A 27,376-nucleotide genomic window follows, 5' to 3' on the forward strand; every position below is an offset into this window, starting at 1 on the left:
CCCTTTTAGAATTGTTCAATGTATGTCATCAGGTCCAGAGGATTTGTTGGCTTTTAATCCCCTTTACAAATCTATCTTCTTACCAAAGCTACAATTATTAAGATTAACCTCATTGGCTTTCACATAAAACATTATTAGGAGTAGACCATCCGGCCTTTCAAGCCTGCTCCATCGTTCATTAGGATCATTGATGATCTTCTACCTCAGGCCGTACCTTGTCTCTATATATCTTTACTCCATTAATGACCAGAAATCAATCTCTTTTTTGATTGAGCACATTGACTGAAACTATTGTGGTATAAAATTCTAAAGGTTCACCACTCAGAGTTGAGAAATTTCTCAACATCTCAGTCCGAAGAAGCTTACTTCCTCATCTGAATCTGTGCCCCTGATCCTCTGTCCTTATCAGGAGATGCATCTTCCATGCAATGCCCATTAAGCTCTTTAAGAACTTTATTGTTTCCATCAAATCTCCTCTCATGCTTCTAAACTTGAGAGAATATAGTCTCCTCAACCTAGAATTTTCTTCCGTGACAATTTATTCGCTCTAAGGTAAAGAGACCAATGCTGTTCACAATATTTAAAATATGCTCTCACCAAAGCCCTGTGATAAGATTGACTTACTTCTGTATTGAAAATCTTCTTGTAATAAAGGCCAACATAGAATTTCCTTCCGTAATTGCTTGTTGCACCTGTGTGTTGGTCATCAATGACTTGTACACAAGCACTCCTAGGTCTCTTTGGACATAAACATTATCCAATCTCACCGGTTAACATATTCTTTGATTTTTTCTGATGTTGGCACCAAAATAGATAACTTCACATTTTTCTGCACTGTATTCCATCGTCCACAAACTCCACTTGTCCATTTGCCCCTCAAGTCTCTGTAATCCTCTTTCTACTTACAACCCTACCTGGTTTAGTATCCCTAGCAAAAAATGTAACATTTGGTTCTCTCAATATAGACTTTAAAACGCTGGTACCTAAACCTTGTGGCACGCCACTAGTTACAATCTCCTAGCTTCAGAATGGTCTGTTTATTCCTATGAATAATGATTCTCAAAACATAACACAGAGAGATCTCACTTTAGAACAATGGATAGGAATTTGTATATTGCCCCCAATTCTATGTGTTCCAATTTTGTTGATCAACCTCATGTGGGAACCAACCAAATGCCTTCAAAAATCCAATACTTCACATCTATTAATTCCTCCTTTCCTGTTTAGCTAGTGAGGTCTTCAACAAACTTTCCACAGATTACTCAAAGTTGACTATCATTTTATTCACCTCTACTCAATCCTATTTTCCTTTGGTATTCTGGTTTTACATTCCTGACTTCAGCATTTTTCCTGCCATTGTCATTTGGTTCCCTGTTTTCTCTTTCTTAAATAATGGGTTCACATTTGTTACCCTCCAATGCACAAAACATTCTTGTCAAGTCCATTCTTGATCTCACCATGTTCTGGTTTTATATTCATGACCCGAGCATTTTCTTTCCCACTAACATTTGGTTGACAGGTTATGGTTCCCTGTTTACCCGTTCTTAAATAGTGGGGTCACATTTGTTACCCTCCAATCCACAATTTTTTTTGTCAAGTCCATCCTTGATCTCACCATGTTCTTATGCAGCTTTTCTAGCGGAGTTACTTAATAACAAAAGGGGAAGAACTATCATCGATTTTCACTGCTCAGAGAAGCAGCAGACATGATATAATGGTTCTGGAGTGAGATCTCTCTGTGATTATTGGTTGACTGATTAAATTATCTTACTGCAATACTGGAGATGCAGGTGCTCAGAGGTATTTTGGCACATGAAAAATCTGTTCTTTATTATTAATTTTATTTTTATTTCAATATTGCCTACTAGCATTTTAAGAATTTTACATTTACTGCTCAGCAAACTGAATGTTGATGTTATAACAACAAATTAGCTCGATGTCAGTTTATAATACAACCACTATTGTCAATAAGGTAATTTCCAGCTCCTTGGCTGATGTCGTATACAGCAGGCTATTTGTGGTATTAATTAAATCTCATTAGTTTAGCAAATGAAATGATTAATTAGAATATTACAACTATTCATCTTTGAATGTGTTTCAACTTATACTAATGGCATCATAATAAATGTTATATTAATTCTAATAAGTTAGTTTCATATCAATGCAGTCCTAAAAAAACTAAACTATCTAAAATTAAAATCTTACTTACATTCAGCTAAGATTTCAAAGAATTTCATTTGCATGCATGAGCAATTGCAGCTGGCATCATTATCAATTACACACACAATGACATGGAGACAGATAGTGACACCATGGCATCAAATTCTTTCAGGCCTCACTAAAAATAATGATTTTCAAATGCAAATACTGCACTTAAAACGTATGCCTTTAGGCTATCCAGCAGTCCCAAGAGGACAGGATAACTTAATTTACATATATTAAAAGTAAACAAGGAACAGTTAGTTAAAGTGACATCCTTCAAGTCTGTTTGTTATAACAAAGATTGTGCTGGATTACCTAATGTATGCATGGTTTTCATCGATCTGTGAAAAAGTTCTAGCTTTTAAATCATTAGCTAAGATATTTTACAAGGCGACCCTGTCTCTTTAAGAAATCAAGAAGCTCATCTGACTGTCCATTGCTTCCACAAACGTGATCTTGTTCTGGAGAGAGCACTTTGCACTCTGCCTTGAGCAGGCACGATTTTGATCTTAACTAGCAGCCACTTATTGAAACACAAGGGGAGGCAAAAAGAAGCAGCTCTCAGCTACAGTATATTTGCAGCTCAGAACAAGAACTTGGAGGGAGAGTAAGCATGACCACCAGTTAGGTCAGGGATATGAGTGCTGCTTGGTTATGTATCTTCTGCATGTGAACATCAGTACATTGTGTTCCTACAATTTTTTGCGCTCAGGGACCCAATAACGTGAACATACCAACTTGACTTGGTGATATAATGCGCAAAGCTATCCTTCTCCAGTTCGTGGCTGCTTCCCGTACCTAACCACCTTTCCACCAGACAACCCATTCCTTGACGGAAACTGTGGTTATCAACACAAGTGACGTTCTGGTGGCTGGATCATTAGCAAACAGCAACAACAATTTTTATTAATATGGTCCCCTCAATGCAATCAAAGCATTGCAAGGTGCTTCAAAGGAGTAAAGGGCCTGTCCCACCTACGTGTCCTTGGCACGCAAATTACGTGGCCGGTTTGAGGCATAAGGGCATCGTATGGCCGCGTGGGGCCTAACCACTTAGAAGGACGGAGGGGTATGTAGTTGTGCGCAACATCGCGCAGGGCTCCGAAAATTTTGTAGTGAACTAAATCTTCGCGCGCCAACGGCCTGTCACTGAACTGACGGCCAAAGTGGGACAGGCCCAAGACCCTGGCGCGACGCAACGTCTCACCTTCAACAGCAGCAGAAGCAGTCAAACAATCGGCAAACTCGGCCTGGGGCTCAAGGCCGTTGCGGTCCGGATCCACCCCCACTTCTACTCCCAGAGCGGGGCCAAGAAAATTGAAGATAGACACAAAATGCTGGAGTAACTCAGCGGGACCGGCAGCACCTCTGGAGAGAAGCAATGAGTGACGTTTCGGGTCAAGACCCTTCTTTTCAAACTGAAGAAGAATCTCGACCCGAAACATCACCCATTGCTTCTCTGCAGAGATGCTGCCGGTCCCGCTGAGTCACTCCTGCGTTGTGTCCATCTTCAAATGACTTCACGCGCTCCAGACGGCTGTGCGTAAGCATGAAATCGCGCCCGACCTTCGCAGGACCATCGTGGCTCAACGCGACCACGAGATCGCGTAATTGGCGTGCCAAGGACACGTAAGTGGGACAGGCCCTTAAGAGTAAACAAAACATAACCAACAGAAGAACAGATAGGGTTTAGAGATATAGCATGGAAACAGGTGCTTCGGCTCACCGAGTCTGCATCGACCAGCTGTCACCCCGAACACCTGCACACTTGGGCCAATTTACAATTTACAGAAGCCAAGTAACCTACAAACCTATACGTCTTTGGCGTGTGGGAGAAAATCAGATCACCAGGTGAAAGCTCACGCAGTCACAGGGAGAACATACAAACTTCTTACAGACAGCGCCCAGGATCAAACCCAGGTCTCTGGCGCTGTAAGGCAGCAACTCTGCCACTGTGCCACCCAGATATTTAAGAAAAAGAATGCTGAAAAAAACTCACAAGCGTCATGCAGGGTTTAGATAAGGAGAAGGCATTACACTGGTGATGCCAGACATTGCGGAGGAGGATTTGTTGAATCTGTTCGTAGACAAAAGTGCTGGAGAAACTCAGCGGGTGCAGCAGCATCTATGGAAAGAAGGAAATAGGCAACGTTTCGGGCCAAAACCTTCTTCAGACTGATGTAGGGTGGGTGGGTCGGGGAGAAGAAAGGAGAATGGAAGAGGAGGAGCCCGAGGGCTGAGGGAAAGCTGAGAAGGGGAGGAGACAGCAAGGGCTACCGGAAATTGGAGAAGTCAATGTTTATGCCGCTAGGATTTGGAATGGGAGGGGGAGTTGAAGTGCTGAGCCACCGGGAGATCAGGTTGGTTATTGCGGACCGAGCGGAGGAGTTCGGCGAAACTATCGCCAAGCCTACGCTTGGTCTCACCAATGTAGATCAGCTGACATCTACAGCAGCAGATGCAATAGATGAGGTTGGAAGAGATGCAGGTGAACCTCTGTCGCACCTGGAACGACTGTTTGGGCCCTTGAATGGAGTCGAGGGGGGAGGTAAAGCGACAAGTGTAGCATCTCTTGCGGTTGCAAGGGAAAGTGCCCGGGGAGGGGGTGGTGCGGGAAGGAAGGGAAGAATTGACCAGGGAGTTACGGAGGGAGCGGTCTTTGCGGAAAGCAGTCGGGGGGGGGGGGGGAGATGGGAAGATGTGGCGAGTGGTGGGGTCACGTTGGAGGTGGCGAAAATGACGGAGGACTATTTGTTGTATGTGACGGCTAGTGGGGTGAAAGGTGAGGACTAGGGGGACTCTGCCCTTGTTACGAGTGAGGGGATGGGGAGAGAGAGCACTGTTACGGGGTATTGAAGAGACACTGGTGAGAGCCTCATCTATAGTAAGGGAGGGAAACCCCCGTTCCCTGAAGAATGAGAACATTTCCGATGCCCTGGTGTGAAACACCTCATCCTGGGAGCAGATGCGGAGTAGACGGAGGAATTGGGAGTAGGGGATGGAGTCCTTACAGGAAGCAGGGTGAGAAGATGTGTAGGCTAGATAGTCATGGGAGTCAGTGGGTTTATAGTGGATGTCGGTCAGAAGTCTATCACCTGCGATTGAGATAGTGAGGTCAAAAAATGGTAGGGAAGTGTCGGAAATGGTCCAGGTGTATTTGAGTGCCGGATGGAAGTCAGTGGTGAAGCGGATGAAGTCAGTCAGTTGCGTGTGGGTGCAGGAGGTAGCACCAAAGCAATCGTCGATGTAGCGGAGGTAGAGGTCGGGATGGGGCCCTGGTACGCCTCGAACAAGGATTGTTCGACATACCCCACAAAGAGGCAGGCATAGCTGGGGCCCATGCACGTGCCCATAGCTACACCTTGTATTTGGAGGAACTCTGTTCAGTGTGAAGAATCAGTTGATTCTGTTCAGTCTGAAGAAGGGCTCTGACCCAAAAGGTCACCTATCAATTTTCTCTAGAGATGCTGTCTTACCCACTGAGTTACTCCAGCATTTTGACTCTATCTTTGATATAAACCAGCATCTGCAGTTCCTTTTTATTACATGATCAGTTGAATGCTGGGTTCAAGGGGAGGTCAAGGGAAGGTTTTTGGAAAGAAAAGGATTAGGAACAGAAGAACAGAAAATGGAACGTATTCGGTTGAGTATTCTGCCTGTCCAGGTGGAGACAAGATGTTGGCTGAGGAAAGAGGAAGTCGCATTGCAAGTGCTGGCAATGAATTTGACAATGTCTAAATGAATGCATCAGAGGTGGAGATATGTAAAGGGTGAATCAGAAAAAAGCGCAGTCATTCAGAGGTGAGCGTGATCACCACTGAAGGAAGAACTGTGGAAGTTAAAAGTGAAGGGGGAATGGGTGCAGGGAAACATGTCCATGTAATCATGAAAGAGTTAGAGGATTGGGAAATTGGAAACTTATAAACTCATTATAAAGAAGAGTCAAAGTATTGATCACGAGTATTGAAAAGTGTCATGGGATATTAACATAATGAAGCTATGGGATCAGAGCAGCCAGTTCGTAGACTACGGGAAGGATTTAGTTGTAAGTATATCAGGTATTGGGGCCACCGAGCCGTGGAGAAGTAAAGGTAAGCAACAACCAATTATCTTCATGTTCAGCCATGTAGCCTGAGTTCAGGGGGTCGGTCATACGAGGTCAGAGTGCTGATATTTTGCCTTTACTCTGTGCAGGTGGCATTGCCTTCAACAATGGCACCGCCATAATCAGCGGGTTTATTAACAATGATGGATCTTGAGAACAGAAGTCTGCAAATTCCAAAGGAGGTGATTTGAGAAATACTGACCATCTTGGATATATCTGCAATCATGGATGGATCCGTCTGAATTTGAAGGGTACAATTTCAGTTGCAATTCACATGGAAACTTTTAGAGACAAATATTTGTTGTGAAAAATGTGCAGCTTTGGATGCAAGAAGGAACATCCTTATTGCCACAATGATCTCATGTGACCACAACAAATCTGTCATTAACTTTTAATGATTTTTCTAATAGAAAAGTGATGCATTCCACAGGACTTTGTATTAAGGGACATCCATGATATCTCAGAACAGAGATGAAACAGGCCAGGGAGCAAGCCAGGCAAAAACAATGATGTAAGTCATTTCAAGCTTTGCCTTGTAAAAACTTCAGGCATAAATTTCAACAAATAAAAAACAATTACAGATGAGAACATAATTGGCCGTTGACAATTTCTTGTGCAAGAAACAATGACCTTCTGCTAATAGTACAAAGGGATATAAAATAAATTAGTAACTGATTGTTAAGTGAGACGGAGCTCTAGTTGAAATTGCTCCCCTAAAAGCTTAGTTTATAATTGAGTTTCAATGAATATATTTAATTCCTATTAAATGAACCATTCTTCATAAAGTTATAAAAACTTGATGATTTAACTGCTGTCGCAGAAATCTGTATTTCGGCTCAATATGAGATGAACAGGGTTTCTGATGGGTACATAAATATACGGTTCTGTCATTTTTGCAATGTATTTTCCCTTTCAGATAAATAAATTAAATTAATATGTACCTCTTCATTATGGCTCCATGTCTTTTCCTTCTCTGTTGCCAACTTTAACTGAAGATCTTTGACTTGAGACTTTACTATCATTAGCTCCTTGCAGATACTATAATATTTGTTTTGCAGATATGAGATCTCTTCCACCTTCATCTGTTGAAGCACCAACATATTCTATTTACTTTAATGAGAACATATTATGACCTAACATATTTGGCAGTCCTGGAGTATTTGTGATCAAAAGATATCTATAAATTATTTGCAATAAAATAAATATAGGCAATTATGGAAATTATAATTGAAAAAACTTGCTGACTTCTTGGTCTTAATTCATTTATGTGAACCTTTTCTTATATACAAGTGTTTAAAGCACCAAACTGATTAAGATTGCTTGCTTTAATTTGTGAGAGAAAGATAGAAAATAGTCATGCTAGCAGAGTAGACATTGGCATCCTGTAACCAAAATCGCACATACAATTAAAGGTGAGAAATGGGAGTTTTGATCAACATTTAATCATGGGATAACCGATCTGAAATATTAGTTTTGTGCCAGTTATAGGGTGTCCATCTTCAAATGCTCTTTCCTCAAATGCTCTTTCCTAAAAGAGTGAACGGTTTGTGGAGTGGAGGCAAGGAAGTTTGAATAGCATCTCATTTGTTCTGATGGTTCGTTCCACTTCAGCAGAAGCTTGCTGCAGGGAAGATTGAGAAAAGGGCTGTAGAAATAGATTTTATGGTTTGGTACTAGGCTGTAGATGCCTGGAATATTAATCCCAAAATATGAATTTTGAATACCACCATAACAGTTGGAAATGTAAGTGCAAGTAATTAAATAAACTTGAAATAAAACCATGTAAAAATCTGGTTCACTAATGTTCAGGGAATGAATCGAGAAGCTAGAAGGAGGCCTACATGTGACTCCAGATTCTCACCTGTCCTGTGAAATAATCTAGCAAGACCTCCAGCTCAACGGACATTCAGGGATAGAGGATGGACTCAAAATATTGGAGTACCTCAGCGGGTCAGGCAGCATCTATGGAGAAAAGGAATAGGTGACCTTTCCTGTTGAGACCCTTGATCAGACGGGTCTGATAGACTCTGGATAGACTCGGCTTGTACTCGCTAGAATTTAGAAGATTGAGGGGGGATCTTATAGAAACTTACAAAATTCTTAAGGGGTTGGACAGGCTAGATGCAGGAAGATTGTTCCCGATGTTGGGGAAGTCCAGAACAAGGGGTCACAGTTTAAGGATAAGGGGGAAGTCTTTTAGGACCGAGATGAGAAAAACCTTTTTCACACAGAGAGTGGTGAATCTCTGGAATTCTCTGCCACAGAAGGTAGTTGAGGACAGTTCATTGGCTATATTTAAGAGGGAGTTAGATGTGGCCCTTGTGGCTAAGGGGATCAGGGGGTATGGAGAGAAGGCAGGTACGGGATACTGAGTTGGATGATCAGCCATGATCATATTGAATGGTGGTGCAGGCTCCAAGGACCAAATGGCCTACTCCTGCACCTATTTTCTATGTTTCTATGTCTCAACCCGAAAGGTCACCTATTCCTTTTCTCCAGAGATGCTGCCTGACCTACTGAGTTACTCCAGCATTTGTGTTTATCTTTGGTGTAAACCAGTATCTGCAGTTCCTTCTTACACATTCATGGATAGACACTGCTTTGCCTACATTGCCCATAACTCCATAATAAATAAAACAAATTCTTGGCCCTTGTCTAGAACAGCTTGGGAGCAATTTATCAATATAATTATTTATTATGATTGTTTTATTTACCATCTGTATTTCACTTTGTTTCTTGATTCTGAGGTTATCCACCTCTGCCTCCAATTCAGATTTACGGTGGTTTAATTTAACCAGTTCCTTTTGTTGCTCCTGATATTTGTTTTGTTCCTCATTAAGCTCATCCCGTAAATACCTTATCAGATCATTTTGGTGTTGAACCTACAACACAAATGGTGAAGGCGGTAAGAGATTACAATTGTTTTTGCTGTACAAGGAACATAAGTATATTCGTAAATAACTTAAATTTCATAAACGTATTTTGAGGGCAACCGCGTAACTTTCTTCAATAGTATGAACCTACAAATCTAAACAGACAAATGACACTTGTGACAATAAAATACATATTCTGCTATTTAAAGCTTTGAAACAATAAATGGTACTATTGTAACAGTAGAAAGAAAGACTCCCATAGCAGCTTGCATTGAAGATTCTCAAAGCCATTGATACTGATGAGTTTTCAAAGTCCATTAACTTGTCAGCCAGGAAATAACAGAGGAGATGCTTAAATTACGCAGGAGGTGCTACAACAGGAGGGTAGACATTCAGGAATGGTTTCCATGAATTTATATAGATTATGCAGAAATTCTGGATGCATTTGTATAAAAAAATATGACCATGGAAACCAGCATGAGTTGTTTTGGGGTAACAGTAGCAGCACTGATGGTAGCCACATTTAGGCACTCAGAATGGTACAAAGATACCCAGCAGGTGGTTTTATTCCTCCATAGGAGAATGATTCTGAGAATAGTCAACCAATCATGAAAAATCATACCAATGGAAACTAATCAGAGGATGGACCTTGGGCAGATGGACAATGCATGTTTCGGGAATAAGCCATGCAGATCCAGTGGATGTATCTCTGGATTTAAATCCCCTCTGGATTTAAAGCTGTATGAGCAGTTTGCCAAGAAAAGTCAAGCATTTCACAGGGAAGCTTAAGAAATCACTATATAATCAAAATAGTCTGAGAGAGCTTTGTTAACTTCATTGAGATGCTCATTGTTAAATATACAATGCTGACTCTCAGCGACTGACTATTTTGAAACTGTTGATGATTAGAAGAATTTGGAGATCTCTTCCTGACAGCTAATTAAACCTGTACTGCTACTTCTCTCTGTGCTATTATGCAGAGCTGATGCTGTCAATGGAATCCCTATGGGTACACATCTTTATTCACAATTTCTGGAGGAGTACCATCAAAGGAACAATGCCTAGCAAGTGCAGTCATACTTTAAAGGCACCTCATTTTGAATCACCCTTGTGCTGCCACTTATGTGTATGTGAGCTGCCCTCATGCGCCTGAACACATGAAAGATCTCTGTAAGCACAGTTTTGCAGGAGATTTGCAAAATCAGTTGGAATCATAGAATCAGTAGGGCAAAGTACAAGGGTGGCCATTGGCTTAATGAGGCTGTGTTGTCTCGTTAAACAGCAATACCTTCTATTCCACTTCTCAAAATGATTTTCTTACAACACCCAAACAATTCTGTTCAGAAAACCCTGAATGACTCTTTCCACCACCACGACAGTCACTGAGTTTAAGATTACAACCGCCCTGCGTAAAAGTATTTTATCTCCCATCTCGTTATATTTATTTATTTATTTATTTATTTTTATTTATTTATTTATTTATTAGAAGTAGACATATTATAAAATGTAGTTACATATTATAGTAAAAAAAAACTTTTCATATACATCAGTCATACATTATTAAAATTTTCCATTATCAATTACTTCTGCTTCTAGTATTTTTATTTTTTATAGAAAGCGAGAAAAAGAGAGGGTAGAAAGTTACAGATAAAAAAGAAAGCAAAAAAACACAACAGAAAAACAAGGGAGGTGGAATGGGTTACCTGTAATACATCAATGGAGATAGGTTCGTAGGTTATAAAGTATAGCTTTTCATCTGTTCCTGAGTTCAAGTTTCAGCTGGGTCCTCGTGCTGTGCCAATCTATCCCTTCAGATAGTTAATGAATGGAGCCCAAATTTTATGGAAAAGATCTTGTTTGTCCATTAAGACAAGTCTAATTCTTTCTAAGTATAGGGTCTCCGACATTTCCGTAATCCACATTTTAATTGTGGGGGTTGTAGGGGCCTTTCCAAAATTTTAATATTAATTTTTTTCCGGTTATTATACTGTAATTGAGGAAGTTTCTTTGGTTTGTTGTGAGTGTTAAGCTTTGTTCTGATATTCCAAGTATTATTAATTTTGTGTCTGGGTCCAGTTTTGTATTAATAACTTCTGAAGTTATTTCAAAAATATCAGTCCAGAAATGTTTAAGTTTTATACAGTTTGCATACGTATGTGTTAAATTAGCCTCTAGATGTAGACATTTATCACAAATAGGAGAGATTTGTGGGAAGATTCTATTTAGTTTTATTTTAGAGAAGTGTAGTCTATGTAAGACCTTGAATTGTATTAAAGTATGTCTGGCATTTAATGAACATTGATGTATTTGTTGTAAACTTTCGTCCCACATATCTTTCGTGATAGGATGACCTATTTCATTTTCCCATTTGTATCTATATGGTTCGGTCGGTGGTACCTCGTTATTTAGTAGGTGTTATAAATATAAGCTATTAGTTTTTCAGTATTAGGATGCTTGTTCAGACATTCATCAAGAATTTCTGATTCCCTATTCCTGTAGACTTGTGTATTAGATTTAACATAATCTCTAATTTGTAGATATCTGAAGAAATTATTTGAGTGCAGTCCATAATTCAGTTGTAACTCTTGAATGAAAGAAAAGTACCTTTCCCATAAAGATGTCCTATATTTTTGATTCCATGATTTTTCCATTGTGTGAAACCTTTGTCCATAAAGGATGATTTGAATAAAGGATTATTTACAATGGGAAGGCAGAGTGGTATATTATTCAATTTTAAATCTTTTTTTATTTGTTTCCAAATTCGTATTCCACTATGTATTATGGGGTTTTCTTTATAGGTTTTTTTGTGCAGTTTTGTGGGGGCAAATATGATCGGTCCAATTTCAAAAGGTAGACAGTCTTCCTTTTCCATCATTAGCCAATCTGGTTGTTGGTCCATCTCTTCCAGCCAAAAATTCATGTTTTTAATATGGACTGCCCAAAAATAAAATAAGAAATTTGGCAAAGCCAGACCTCCATTTATCTTTGATTTACATAAATGTTTTTTACTTATTCTATGATTCTTATATAATATAATATAATATAATATAACAATTACAGCACGGAAACAGGCCATCTCGACCCCTCTAGTCCGTGCCGAACACATAGTCTCCCCTAGTCCCATATACCTGCGCTCAGACCATAACCCTCCATTCCTTTCCCATCCATATAACTATCCAATTTATTTTTAAATGATAAAAACGAACCTGCCTCCACCACCTTCACTGGAAGCTCATTCCACACAGCTACCACTCTCTGAGTAAAGAAGTTCCCCCTCATGTTACCCCTAAACTTCAGTCCCTTAATTCTCAAGTCATGTCCCCTTGTTTGAATCTTCCCTACTCTCAGTGGGAAAAGCTTTTCCACGTCAACTCTGTCTATCCCTCTCATCATTTTAAAAACCTATGTCAAGTCCCCCCTTAACCTTCTGCGCTCCAAAGAATAAAGCCCTAACTTGTTCAACCTTTCTCTGTAACTTAGTTGCTGAAACCCAGGCAACATTCTAGTAAATCTCCTCTGTACTCTCTCTATTTTGTTGACATCCGTCCTATAATTAGGCGACCAAAATTGTACACCATACTCCAGAATTGGCCTCACCAATGCCTTGTACAATTTTAACATTACATCCCAACTTCTATACTCAATGCTCTGATTTATAAAGGCCAGCACACCAAAAGCTTTCTTTACCACCCTATCTACATGAGATTCCACTTTCAGGGAACTGTGCACAGTTATTCCCAGATCCCTCTGTTCACCTACATTCTTCAATTCCCTACCATTTACCATGTACGTCCTATTTGATTTTTCCTGCCAAGATGTAGCACCTCACACTTATCAGCATTAAACTCCATCTGCCATCTTTCAGCCCACTCTTCCAACTGGCATAAATCTCTCTGTAGACTTTGAAACTCTACTTCATTACCCGCAACCCCACCTATCTTAGTATCATCTGCATACTTACTAATCCAATTTACCACACCATCGTCCAGATCATTGATGTACATGACAAACAACAGTGGACCCAACACAGATCCCTGTGGCACCCCACTCGTCACTGGCCTCCAACCTGACAAACAACCATCCACCATTACTCTCTGGCATCTCCCATTCAGCCACTGTTGAATCCATCTTGCTACTCCACCATTAATACCCAACCATTGAACCTTCTTAACCAACCTTCCATGAGGAACCTTGTCAAAGGCCTTACTGAAGTCCATATACACAACATCCACTGCTTTACCCTCATCAATTTCCCGAGTAACATCTTCAAAAAATTCAAGATTAGTTAAACATGACCTTCCAGGCACAAATCCATGTTGACTGTTCCTAATCAGACCCTGTTTATCCAGATGCTTATATATATTATCTCTAAGTATTCTTTCCATTAATTTGCCCACCACTGACGTCAAACTAACAGGTCTATAATTGCTAGGTTTACTCTTAGACCCCTTTTTAAACAATGGAACAACATGCGCAGTACGCCAATCCTCCGGCACTATTCCCGTTTCTAATGACATTTGAAATATTTCTGCCATAGCCCCTGCTATTTCTACTAACTTCCCTCAATGTCCTAGGGAATATCCTGTCCGGACCTGGAGACTTATCCACGTTTATATTTCTCAAAAGTGTCAGTACTTCCTCTTCTTTGATCCTCATAGTTTCCATAGCTACTCTACTTGTTTCTCTTACCTCACATAATTCAATATCCTTCTCCTTGGTGAATACCGAAGAAAAGAAACTGTTCAATATCTCCCCCATCTCTTTTGGCTCTGCAGATAGTTGGCCACTCTGACTCTCTAATGGACCAATTTTATCCCTCGTTATCCTTTTGCTATTAATATAGCGGTAGAAACCCTTCGGATTTACTTTTACCTTACTTGCCAAAGCAACCTCATATCTTCTTTTAGCTTTTCTAATTTATTTCTTAAGATTCTTTTTACATTCTTTATACTCCTCAAGCACCTCATTTACTCCATGCTGTCTATAACTATTGTAGATCTCCCTCTTTTTCCGAACCAAGTGTCCAATTTCCCTTGAAAACCATGGCTCTTTACAATTTTTACGATTTCCTTTCAACCGAACAGGGACATAAAGATTCTGTACTCTTAAAATTTCACCTTTAAATGTACTCCATTTCTCTTCCACATCTTTCCCATAAAACAAACTGTCCCAATTTACTCCTTTTAAATCCTTTCACATCTCCTCAAAGTTAGCCTTTCTCCAGTCAAAAATCTCAACCCTAGGTCCAGTTTTGTCCCTCTCCATAATTATATTGAAACTAATGGTATTGTGATCACTGGACCCGAACTGTTCCCCAACGCATACCTCTGCCACCTGACCCATCTCATTTCCTAACAGGAGGTCCAGTACCGCCCCTTCTCTAGTAGGTACTTCTATGTATTGTTGCAAAAAACTATCCTGCACACATTTTACAAACTCCAACCCATGCAGCCCATTTACAGAATGTGTTTCCCAGTCTATGTGTGGAAAATTGAAATCTCCCACAATCACTACCTTGTGCTTACTACTAATATCTGCAATCTCCTTACATATTTGCTCTTCCAATTCTCGCTCCCCATTTGGCGGTCTATAATACACCCCTATAAGTGTTGCTACCCCTTTCCCATTTCTCAGTTCCACCCAAATAGCCTCCCTAGACGAGCCCTCTAATCTATCCTGCCAAAGCACTGCTGTAATATCTTCCCTGATAAGCAATGCAACACCTCCACCTCTTGCCCCTCCAATTCTATCACACCTGAAGCAACGAAATCCTGGAATATTTAGTTTCCAATCACAGCCCTCCTGCAACCATGTTTCACTGATCGCCACAACATCATACTTCCAGGTGTCAATCCAGGCTCTAAGTTCATCCACTTTTCTTACAATGCTCCTAGCATTAAAATATACACATTTAAGAAACCCACCCTCTCTTATTCTCTGATTATTTTCTTTTTCTTCTCTCTCCCCTACATTTTGGGTCAGAGTGCTACCATTCTCTGCCCCCTGCTTCACACACTGACTGCTAGCTTTCCCAATTTGAGTCCCTCCCCCCAACCATACTAGTTTAAAGTCTCCCCAGGAGCCTTTGCAAATCTCCCCGCCAGGATATTGGTCCCCCTTGAGTTCAAGTGCAACCCGTCCTTTCTGTACAGGTCGCACCTTCCCCAAAAGAGGTCCCAATGATCCAGAAACTTGAATCCATACCCACTGCACCAGTCCCTCATCCACGCATTTATCCTCCACCTCGCTCCATTCCTACTCTCACTGTCGCGTGGCACAGGCAGTAATCCTGAGATTGTTACCTTTCCAGTCCTTCTCCTTAACTCTCTACCTAACTCCCTAAATTCTTCTTTCAGGACCTCTTCTCTTTTTTTACCTATGTCGTTGGTACCTATATGCACCACAACCTCAGGCTCCTCTCCCTCCCATTTCAGGATTTCTTGGACACGTTCAGACACATCCCTGACCCTGGCACCAGGGAGGCAAACTACCATCCGGGACTCCTGTCTGCGTCCACAGAATCGCCTATCCGACCCCCTGACTATAGAGTCCCCTATTACAATTGCCCTCCCCTTCTTTTCCTTACCCTTCTGAGCAACCGGACCGGTCTTTGTGCCAGAGGCCCGGCCGCTGTCGCTGCCCCCAGGTAGGCTGTCTCCCCCACCCTTACTCAAGCATGAGTACTTATTTTCAAGGTGTACAGCCACCGGGGTACTCACCAGTCCCTGCCTCTGCCCGTTGCCCTTCCTAACTGTGACCCAGTTTTCTGTCTCCCGTGGTCTTGGAGTGACCACCTCCCTGTAACTCCTTTCGATGACCTCCTCGCTCTCCCTGAGCAGACAGAGGTCATCGAGTTGCTGTTCCAGGTTCCTGACATGGTCTCTTAGGAGCCCCATCTCGACGCATCTTGCGCAGATGTGGACGTCTGGAGGGCACTCCGACTCCATGACCTCCCACATCTGACATCCAGAACAGTAAACTGCCCTGGCCCTCATTCTCCCCCTTATCCAAATACAATAAAGCCTTACAATTCCAATACAAATACAATACAAGCCAATCAGCTGCTTCCGCTGGTCCTCTTCCACCAATCAGAGGCTTCCACCAGATTCAGAATCCTTCTCTGGAAGTGAGATGGAACGTTGCAGATTTGGGTAACTCACACCTTATTCTATGATTCTTATAATCCCAGACAAAACTTGTAACGATGGAGTCGACTTTTTTGAAAAAAGTTTTTGGGATATATATCGGAATTAATTGAAGTAGGTACAGCAGTTGCGGTAAAAAAATCATTTTTATAGCATTAATTCTCCCAAGCATAGAAATGGGGAGTGTTTTCCAGTATTGAATATTCTTATGTAGTTTATTCAGTAAGGGTGGGAAATTTAGTTTAAATAAAGAGGTATATGTCTTAGTTACATAGATTCCTAAGTATTTAAATTTATCTTTAACTATTTTAAAAGGGGATTGTTGTATTGTATGTAAATTGAATTTTGTTATTGGCATGATTTCGCTTTTATTCCAATTGATTCTATATCCCGAAAACTGACCAAATTGAGTTATTAGATTTAATAGGTTTGGAATACTAGTTTCTAATTTTGTAATATATATTAGTATATCATCTGCATATAAGGAGATTTTATTCCTTGTGTCTCTAGTATTGTATCCAAATATTCCTGGATGGTTTCTAACGCTTTCTGCTAGGGGTTCGATTGCAAGAGCAAATAATAGTGGGGATAGTGAGCATCCTTGTCTACAGCCTCTAGAGATTAAATTTAGTTGATAACATTTTGTTTGTTAATATTCTAGCTGTTGGGATTAGAATATAACAATTTAACCCAAGTACAGTACTTCTCTCCTAGTTGAAATTTTTCCATCACCGAAAATAAATATGGCCATTCTACCTGGTCAAATGATTTTTCAGCATCTAACGAGATAATTGCTAGCTCTGCGTTAGGGATTCTATTGGAGTATATAATATTAAATAATCTTCTCAGATTAAAAAATGAATACCGTTTGGGGATAAACCCTGTTTGGTCAGGATATATTAATTTACTGATCACTAAGCTCAATCTATTAGATAGAATCTTAGTTAATATTTTCTGATCAGTATTTAAGAGGGCTATGGCTCTGTATGAACCTGGGTCTTCAAGATCCTTGTCCGTTTTTGGTATAAGTATGATTGTTGATTCATTTAGAGTTTCTGGGAGTTTCTGTTGAGTATATGCGTATTTGTACATTGTCTGTAGGCGTGGGGAAAGCAAATCATAATTTTTTTATAAAATTCCGAATTTAGACCATCGGGTCCTGCCGCCTTTCCGTTTTTTAAGGACTTTATTGATTCTTCAATGTCTTTTATCGTAATTTCAGCCCCTAGCAATTCTCTCTCTTTCTGATCTAGACCCGCAAACTTACAATTCTGTAAAAATGTTTCCATTCCCGTTGATTGTTCTGTTATTTTAGATGAATACAATTTTTGGTAGTATTGTAGAAATCTATCATTAATATCTTTAGGCAGTGTTAATGTTTCTCCCTTATCTGTTCTAATTTTGTATATTGTTTTTTCCCCATCCAATTTGCGAAGTTGACGCGCTAATAGTTTTTGTGGTTTAGTCACCAAATTCAAAATTTAATTGTTTTGTATGTTGATAAAGTTTTATAACTTGGTCTGAATAAATCTTGTTTAATTTATATTTCAATACTGCAATTTTATTGTGTTTTATCGTGGATGGTGCTGCTGCATTTTCTGTGTCTAATTGCTTTATTTCCATTTCCAGTTTCTGTTGTTTGGCCCTATTCTCTTTATTAAAAAATGATTGGGAAGAAATTAATGCTCCTCGTACAAATGCTTTAAATGTCTCCCAAAGAAGGGAGGCAGAGATTTCAGGGCTATCGTTAGCCTCAAAAACATTTTAATCTGTTTTACTAGATATTCATTACATGACTTATCTTTTAAGATTTGGGGATTAAATCTCCATTGTGACTGTGTCTCTGCCATTCCGTTTACTTTGATCATAAATGTTAATGGGGCGTGGTCTGAGATTATGATGTTATGATATTGTGAGTTATAGGTGAATGGGATAAGTTTTGAATCTACTAAAAAATAGTCTATCCTTGAGTAAGTTTTATGTACTGGTGAGTAAAATGAATATTCTCGGCCCGATGGATTTTCAATTCTCCAAACGTCCTTAATATTTGTGGTATTAATGTATGAATTTAAAAATTCACTTGATCGAGATTTTAGTTTTCTTTGAGTTGATGATCTATCCAAACAAGCATCCAATGTACAATTTAAATCTCCACCGATTATTAAGTTTTGTTGTGTACCTTCCGGGATATTGTTAAGAATTCTCTTAAAAACAGAGGGCTATCAAAATTTGGTCCATACACATTGAGGAGAGTCACCTTTTTTAAGTATAACTCCCCTATTATTATAATATATCTGCCTTCAATGTCTTCTATCGTTGATATATGTTTAAAGGGTATACCTTTACGAATTAGTATTGCAACACCTCTAGATTTATGTGAGAATGAAGAGTGGTACGCTTTAGCAATCCATTTTGCTTTCAGTCTATGTTGTGCTTCCTTTTTAAGATGTGTCTCCTGGAGAAATATTATATCTGTTTTCAATGATTTTAAATGAGCTAACACTTTGCCTCTCTTGATAGGTTCATTAATTCCCTTGACATTCCAACTACAGAATTTAATTCCCTCACCCCCAATTTTTATATTCATGTCTTGCATCTTGTGATTAAGTGGTAGAGCAGATGATTCAGCACACTCAACCCTACCTTATACTTAACATTCAGGTAGATGAATTTTAGGTCACGTCTGTTTTCCATCCGAACATATCTCCTTAAATAAAATATGCAATTCCATTCCAAATACAAAATATAATATGATCTAAGATTAAAAAAAAGGTGATAGCTAATAGGGTTAGTAAAGTGTGGAAAGTAAAAAAGAAAAGCAACTACAACTACAATTAGTGCAGTTAGTGATAGCCACCCTAATGTGGCTAAGCATCTATGGACTTCCGTAGCTTTTGGTTTATAAAAATACTAGCTCCGTGCTTTCCTTCAAAGGAAAGTTTCCAATTCGATGCATACAATTTGTGGGGGGGAAAGAAATATTGATTATATTCCATTAATGGTATAATTAGTAGTCTCAAATTGAAATATTAGTTTTGTATAATATAAACATTTATCTAAGAATAATCAAAAACGAAAACATCAGAGAGAGGGCCATCAAACATTTCTCATTATAAAATACCTGAATCATACTTTACTTATATTTCATACTTTTAATTAATTCTTAAATAATCTAAATAATCTTGTTATCATTAGTTAGTGTTAGTTAATATTCTTGATTATTAATAGTTGTTAGAGGTTAGAGGTTAGTACTGGAATGTTAGTATTATATATCCGTTGCAGGAAATATACCCAGTTCTTATTGCGAATTTTAGGCAACTCTTAAATATAATAGTTTAAAGTAGAGTTCCATATCTTCTCTGCGAGATAGCAGTGTCCGAGTAGGTGTTAAGAGTTGAATATTTTTCAATCTTTGATCTTGTCTTCGACTTTCTTGGCAAATTCAAATGCTTCCGTGTGCTTGTTGAAGAAGTATTCCTTCTTCTCGTAACTGACTCTCAGTGTTGCGGGGTATAACAGTCCATATCTCAGATTCTTTATGTTCTTCAGTATTCTTCTTGTTTCTGTGAACAACGCTCTTTTCTTAGCAACTTCCACGGGGTAATCTCTGAATACGCTAATCTTGTCTCCTTCATATACAAGATTTCTGCTTTTGCCAATTTTCCTCATCATGTCATCCAATACATGGTCATATTGGACCTTTACTATCATTATTCTTGGTCGGTCGCCCACCTTTGGGCGACCCACTCTGTGCGCTCGGGCAAGTAATGGCGCCTGGTCCAGGTTCAAAATTGTTTTCAGTACATCTGCAGCAAATTCACGGGGGTCACGAGTCCCCTCTCTGCCTTCCTGGATGCCCACGATTCTTAAGTTCTGACGCCTCTGTCGTCCCTCCAAGTTTGTACATTTTTCGGTTATTTGACGCAATAACTTTGATAGGCGTTGGTTCTCAGTGATGAGTTGTTTTGTAGTTGCGGTGCTTGTCTCAGCAAGTTCCTCAAGTTCTTTTACAATTTTGTGGTGTTGGTTTAATGTCTGGAAGATAGGTTCAAGTTTAGAATCAAATCTGGATTCCATCATATTCAGTTTTTCATTTACTTCTTCAACATTTTGAGCCATATTTCTTTCCATATCTAATTTCCAGTCTTCAAGGACTTCGTGTACAATCTCTGTAACATCTTCTTTAATTTGTTCTTTAATTTCTTTTTTAAAAGATGTCAGCTCCTCTTTAAAGTTCTGTCTAAGATTTTTAAGTTCCTCCTTAAGGAATGTTTTTAATTCTTCTTTTAATTCTTGCATCTCAGTCTTATACTTCTTCTTTGAGATGTCTTCTCGGGATGTTGTTAAACCTGAGGCCGAGGCTCCAGTTGGGCCTACCTCTTTAGACTTGCCGTTTTTTACCTTGTGGGGGGGAGTATGTTGAGTCGACATACTGCCGGTGTCGCGCGCCTGATGACGTCACGGGCTTAGTACAAAACAATCGGTCCCGGTTTCTGCAGGTAGGATCTGTCTTTTCCTCCCGTTTTTTCGTTTTTTTTCACGGAGCTAGTTGGCGCGAGTCTCTCCTACTCCATAGCGCCACGGGAAGTCCCCTCGTTATATTTTTTGACCGTCACTTTAAACTGGCGTCATTTAGTAATTAAATCAGATGCGAATAGAAACAGGTTTTATTTCTCAAATCTAGCAAAGGGAGGACACAGAGTTGCAATATTTATATTGATGCCAGAGCACTGGATGGTGGGCAATGCACGATCCATATGCTTTAAAAAGGAGCAGCTAATGTTAAGGCTAACATTAAGAAAGATAAGTTATCAAGGATTTTATTGAAGGTACAATCAATTAGGCTGATGAGGATATTGATATATTTGTGGACTTAGATATGTCTTTGCACAACTCCAAAGGAACTATCATGAGTTGGACATATCTTAATCTATACTGGCGTAAGACTGACCCATAACATGTCAATAAGGCAATATTTTTAGAAAGGTTTCTTAAAGTTTTAAAGTAGCTGAAGGATTTCAGTGTTTCATGAATTGTGGAGAGAGAAGCTTTAAGAAATATGAATGCATTTCATTAGATCTGAGGTTAGTGGAAGAGAGATCTCGTGATCTGGAATCATTGAAAAATAAATCTTGGAACATTGGCCCCATTATGGATGGGACCAGGGAGTACTGAAAGAGCATTTAATCATAAAAAGATTTGCAAGTGTTCTCAGTGTGGAACAAAATTATAAAAATCAAGAAATGCATTAAATACAACTCAGAGAATAATCTCACAAATTCTTTCACTGCTGATAAAAAACAAATAAACACAGATTCAAAACTGGTGAGGACAGACTCATTCCATTCTATAACTCACCTTAATGGGTATATTGTGCACCCAAAGATTGTAAAGCTTAAGGGGCTGTCCCACTTGGGCGACCTAATTGGCGAGTTTAGAAGAGTTTGAAAAACTGTCATGTTGAAGACCTCCTTCAACTATGTAGAGTGCCTCCTTCGACCTCCTTCGACTATGTTGAAGACCAGCTTCGACTAGCTTCGACTAACTTCGGGAAAATTGGCCACCGAATAGTGGAGAATGAAGACGACCTCCTTTGACCTCCCTTCGACTGTTAAGATGACTATCTACGACTACCCTCGATTACCTACGACTAACATGCCGACCTACTATGACTAAACCAACGAGTAAAAAAAGTATTGATTTTTTCCATGGCGACCTTTTTTTACTCGCAGGCATTTTTTAACATGTTGAAAAATACGCCGCGACCTAGCTGAGGCTTCGAGTACGCGGAGACCACTCTCGAGCATGAAGGAGAGTTACGAAGACCTCCTACGACCTCGTGTCGACCATGCTGCGAGTATGAGTCAAGGGCAAACTCGCCAGAACTCACGGATTAGGTTGCCCAAGTGGGACAGACCCTTTATGAATTTGAGGCATAATAAGTGAAAGTTTGATGCTTATTTCCTGTGCAATTAATTTACTGCAAGGCCAGTTTCAGATTTCTATAGATTGAGAATCGATTTGTAATATTCTTAGATGGAACTTCTGTGTAAGTGGTTCTGTGTAGCAGTGTGTAAGCCACTATTCTTTTTTCTTCAGCTTTTCTTTTCATATTTTCATCCCTTCCAAGTATATCTTCTTTCATATTTATTTCATATTTCTGGTCCTGCTGCATTTACAATACTTTATAGTCAGTTGTCATTGAAATAGGTAATATTCTGAGGTTAACCTTGATTTCCTTAATATTTGCACTCTTCTCTTATGTCACTCGTATTGTTTTTAAAGTTTAAAAATAGTTTTATATTACTTTAAAATTACTTTGCTTCTTGGTCCAGTGATTTTTTTTAAATTTAAATTAAATTGGGTTTTCGGTTTCATTTTATTCGTTCACGTGCTACATTAGGTGTTGGTATTTGATAAGTTAAAATGGGACAAGATATACACAGTAAATGTTAGGTTCCTAGAGATTGTTGTAAAACAGATAGCTCTGAGGGTATAAGTACGGTAATCGTTTTCTGAAAGTGGCAAACAGACAGAAGGTATTTGGCAAGCTTCCTTCACTGGTCAGGACATTGAGTACCGGAGTTGGGACATCATGTTTCAACCATACAACTTGGTGGACAGACCACACTTGGAGTATGGTGCCTTGTTCTAGTCGCACAGTTACAGGAAAGGTGTTATTAAACTGGATTGGGTGCAGAAAAGACTCACACGGGTGCTACCACAACCGATCGCTCGAGTTATTAGGGGAAGCTGGATAAACTGTTTTTTGTTTTTCTCTGGAGCATAGAAGGTGATAGTGGAATATGAAATCATGGGAGGTATGGAAAAGATTGATGGACAGTACTTCTGTTCAGAATGGGGCCGTCTAAAACTAGAAGGCACAGATTTATGATGAAAGGGGTAATAAATAGAGCCCCCTCCTCTACTCCCTCTTCACCTATGACTGCACACCTGTACATGGTACTAACACCATCATCAAGTATGCAGATGATACAACGGTGATTGGCCTCATCAGCAACAACGATGAGTCGGCCTACAGGGAGGAGGTCCAGCACTTAGGAGCATGGTGCGCTGACAACAACCTGGCCCTTAACTCCAAGAAGACCAAGGAGCTCATTGTAGATTTCAGGAAGTCCAGGGGCGGCACGCACCCCCCCATCCACATTAACGGGACGGAGGTGGAACGTGTTTCTAGCTTCAGGTTCCTGGGAGTCAACATCTTCGATGACCTCTCTTGGACCCACAATACCTCAACTCTGATCAAGAAGGCTCACCAGCGTCTCTTCTTCCTGAGGAGACTGAAGAAGGTCCATCTGTCTCCTCAGATCCTGGTGAACTTCTACCGCTGCACCATCGAGAGCATCCTTACCAACTGTATCACAGTATGGTATGGCAACTGCTCTGTCTCCGACCGGAAGGCATTGCAGAGGGTGGTGAAAATTGCCCAACGCATCACCGGTTCCTTGCTCCCCTCCATTGAGTCTGTCCAAAGCAAGCGTTGTCTGTGGAGGGCGCTCAGCATCGCCAAGGACTGCTCTGACCCCAACCATGGACTGTTTACCCTCCTACCATCCGGGAAGCGCTACAGGTCTCTCCGTTGCCGAACCAGCAGGTCCAGGAACAGCTTCTTCCCGGCGGCTGTCACTCTACTCAACAACGTACTTCGGTGACTGCCAATCACCCCCCCCCCCCCCCCCCCGGACACTTATTATTATTTATTCAAATCATTTGCTATGTCGCTCTCCCAGGGAGATGCTAAATGCATTTCGTTGTCTCTGTACTGTACACTGACAATGACAATTAAAATTGAATCTGAATCTGATTTAAAAGAGACGTAATGAGCAACCTTTGGGTAGTGGGTATATGGAACGAGGTACCAGAGGATGCTGTGGAGGCAGGTACAATTACAATGCCTAAAAGACATTTGGATAGGTACATGGTAAGAAATAGTTTAGGGAGATATGGAGCAAATGCAGGCAGTTGGGATTAGTTTAGGCAAACACTTTAACTGGCATGGACGAGTTGGGCTTAAGGGCATGTTTCTGAGTTGTACAGCTCCATAGTTTTATTCACATTGTTACAGAATAATATGATACCTGTTCATATATGCTTTCAATTGAACCTTCTTTAATCAGCTCTGTTCTGTAGATATTTTGGAGGCTATCTTTTTAATTTCATTGCTTATATAATTTTCATGAATCTCCACTGAATATTTAAGAATGACCACCTTTCAATTGCGTTGTTCCAGAACTACATGCACATTCTGATAATCATATAAGGAATGGATGAGATGGTGACACAGCCAGTAGAGCCACTGCCTCGCAGCCCCAGAGACCCAGGTTAAATCGTGATGTTGGGTGCTGCCTTTGTAGAGTTTGCATGTTCTCCTTGTGACCATGCGGACTTTCCCCGAGTTATCCAGTTTCATCCCACATGCTAAAGTTGATTGATTAATTGGACAGTGTGAATTTCCAATATAAATAGTAGTTAAGTATTAGAATCTGGGAGAAGTTAGTGAGAATGTAGGAAGAATAATTAGATGAATATAAGATTTGTGCTTGAGTGGTTTACATCCCAACAGTATGATCATTAAATTCTCCTAGTTCAAATGATATTCCCTTACCCCTTCTCTCTTTTATGTGTCCCCCCGCCTCAGTGTGCATCCATTTCTCCCATAATCTCCCATCCCTCGAGTCACCCTGCTCCTTTCCTTCCTTCATATACTACTCCCGTCCCATCCCTCATTTCCCTTTTATTTCCCCTCCCTCCTCTGCCTTCTGACCCCTTCCACCTATATGCCTCTCTATGGCTTTACCTTTCACTGTCTTCTCTCATTATCTGAAACCCCTTTGTCTCCTTTTCACCGTGAGCCTTTGTCACTGACACCACCAATTCAACCCCCCTCACTTGTATTCACACATCACGTACCAGGCTTTTTCCTGCTCCTACCTCACTTTTCCAGCTTTCTTCCCCCACTACAAGCAGTCTGAAGAAGGCTCCTGACCTGAAATGTCACATGTCCATTCCCTCCCAGATGTTGCTTGACCCACTGAGTTCCATCAGTGCACCTTTCTTCAGAACTTCACGTTGACTGTCTCAGCATAATCTGTCACTTTCTGGGTCTTTATTGATTTCATAACCTATATGGAATCCACATGTTTTCTGCTACGAAAACTATCTTGCATAAAAATTCACACCTTTTAATCTATCATTAATATATACTGATATATTGTTATTTAGATCCCCATTCATTAATTAGCTAATTTACTGTTCTAAACTTTTCTGAAGGGAAAGAAATTGCTCAACATCAAAAACATCAAAACCTGATAACATCAAAAAATCTGCCTGACCAAGGAATATGTCTACATAAATAGATATTCTCATGTTTATTTGTATGGATTATTTTCTTTGAAGAGCAAGCATATCACAATCAGATATGAAAATTGATTACCTGTTGCTGCAGTGCTTGGATCTGATCCTTGGCATTTCCTAGTTCTATCTCTGTCTTTTGGCTGTCTTGATGGTGGATTAGGATTTCCTGATGTTGTTTTGCCAAATTCAATTCATTTCTCAACTCCTCTTTTTCTTGCCTGGGTAAATAAAAAGAACAGCCAATGTTATGCCATTTAATGTTTGTGGTTAGGTACTGTGGGGTTCCATGGAAGCATGAGTGCAATGTGAGGAATAGTAGTTGTAATGATGTGACCCGAACACACATTAAGATACAACATATTTATTGAATCATTTACAGCATAGGATCTGCTGTACGTTACAGCTCCGAGCTGCCACATCTACTGGCTGGCGTAATGCAAAGTCTTGATAATATAAAGCACGTACTAGGTGGAGCTACCACTAACAAAATCGCCATATCTAATGGGAGGCCTACAAACCCGTCCGGCCCTCATGTGGTAGAAGACCGCCTCACCTCCTTTCGCGGGAGAAAAGACCGGGAAGAGGAGTGGAAGAACAACCGGCGACCCGATAGGCACAGTGGGAGACGAAACAGGCGAGCCAGGCGCCAAACGACAGTAGGAGGTGAGGAAATAGGATCGACTGTTCGGCACGGACTAGAAGGGTCGAGATGGCCTGTTTCCGTGCTGTAATTGTTATATGGTAATTGTTATATGACTGTGGGAGTGAGCACGAGGCGCGGTGCATCAGGATAGGGAGTCGCAGGACGCGGTTCCTTCACAGGAAGGATCTGTTGACGGTTGTGTCGACATCGACCAGATATGAACTTGGTTCTTTAGAAGGGCCATGGATGTGTCCTAGGCGTGCATGGCCCTTGTCGGTTTGCAGATGAACCACTTGTCCACGTGCAAGTGGTTTAAGTGGTTTGCTGGATTTGTCGAAGAACCGCTTCTGCGTGCCACGTTTCATTTGCAGTTGTTTCTGAACCGCAGGCGGGGAACGAACTTATGGCTGCAATAGCTGCTGGGAGACAGGCAGGGGAGCACGGGTTTGGCGAGACATCAGTCATTGGGCAGAAGAACCCAGTATGGGATCCCGTGCAATGTTCCATAGATTGAGTAAGTCCAGGTATACGTCGGATTATAAAGCACGTACTAGGCGGAGCTACCACTAACAAACACCAGGATTGGCTAGCATGCAATAGCCAATCTACAGTAGTTATAGCCCTACCTATGTTTGCAGAAATACTATTTATTCCATCATGTCTTTACAAGCTTTCTGCTGGTGTAAGTTATATTGAAATCCATTGTCCTACTCTCTTTAAACAGCACGAGAGATACAGCGTGGAAATAGTCCCTTTGGCCCACCGAGTCCGCGTTGACCAGCGTTTGCCCTATACACCAGCACTATCCTACACACTTGCAACAATTTACAATTTACAGCAGCCACTTATACCACAAATCTGTCATCTTTGGAGTGTGGGAAGAAACGGAGCACCCGGAGAAAACCCACGCGGTCACAGGGAGAACGTACAAACTCCGCACAGCCAGCACCCATAATCAGGATCAAACCCAGATCACTGGTGCTGTTAAGCAGCAAATCTACCGCCACACCACTGTGCCACCCATTGTATCAAA

At 40.4% G+C, this 27,376-nt stretch overlaps 1 protein-coding gene across 1 annotated transcript in view; it reads right to left on the reverse strand.

Moving 5' to 3' along the window:
- The window catches only part of LOC116972561 (paramyosin-like), a 407,834-nt gene that overhangs the window by 104,424 nt on the left and 276,034 nt on the right, over window positions 1–27,376 (reverse strand). The window contains exons 20-23 of the mRNA XM_033020381.1: window positions 25,780–25,918; window positions 9,022–9,189; window positions 7,249–7,389; window positions 6,388–6,545 (exon numbers count right to left, since the gene is read on the reverse strand). Of these exons, the coding sequence (XP_032876272.1) occupies window positions 6,388–6,545; window positions 7,249–7,389; window positions 9,022–9,189; window positions 25,780–25,918 (606 nt within the window). The remainder of the gene's footprint in view (window positions 1–6,387; window positions 6,546–7,248; window positions 7,390–9,021; window positions 9,190–25,779; window positions 25,919–27,376) is intronic.

This window comes from Amblyraja radiata, chromosome 4 (genome assembly GCF_010909765.2).
Source record: "Amblyraja radiata isolate CabotCenter1 chromosome 4, sAmbRad1.1.pri, whole genome shotgun sequence".
In the NCBI taxonomy this organism is placed as follows: Eukaryota; Metazoa; Chordata; class Chondrichthyes; order Rajiformes; family Rajidae; genus Amblyraja; species Amblyraja radiata.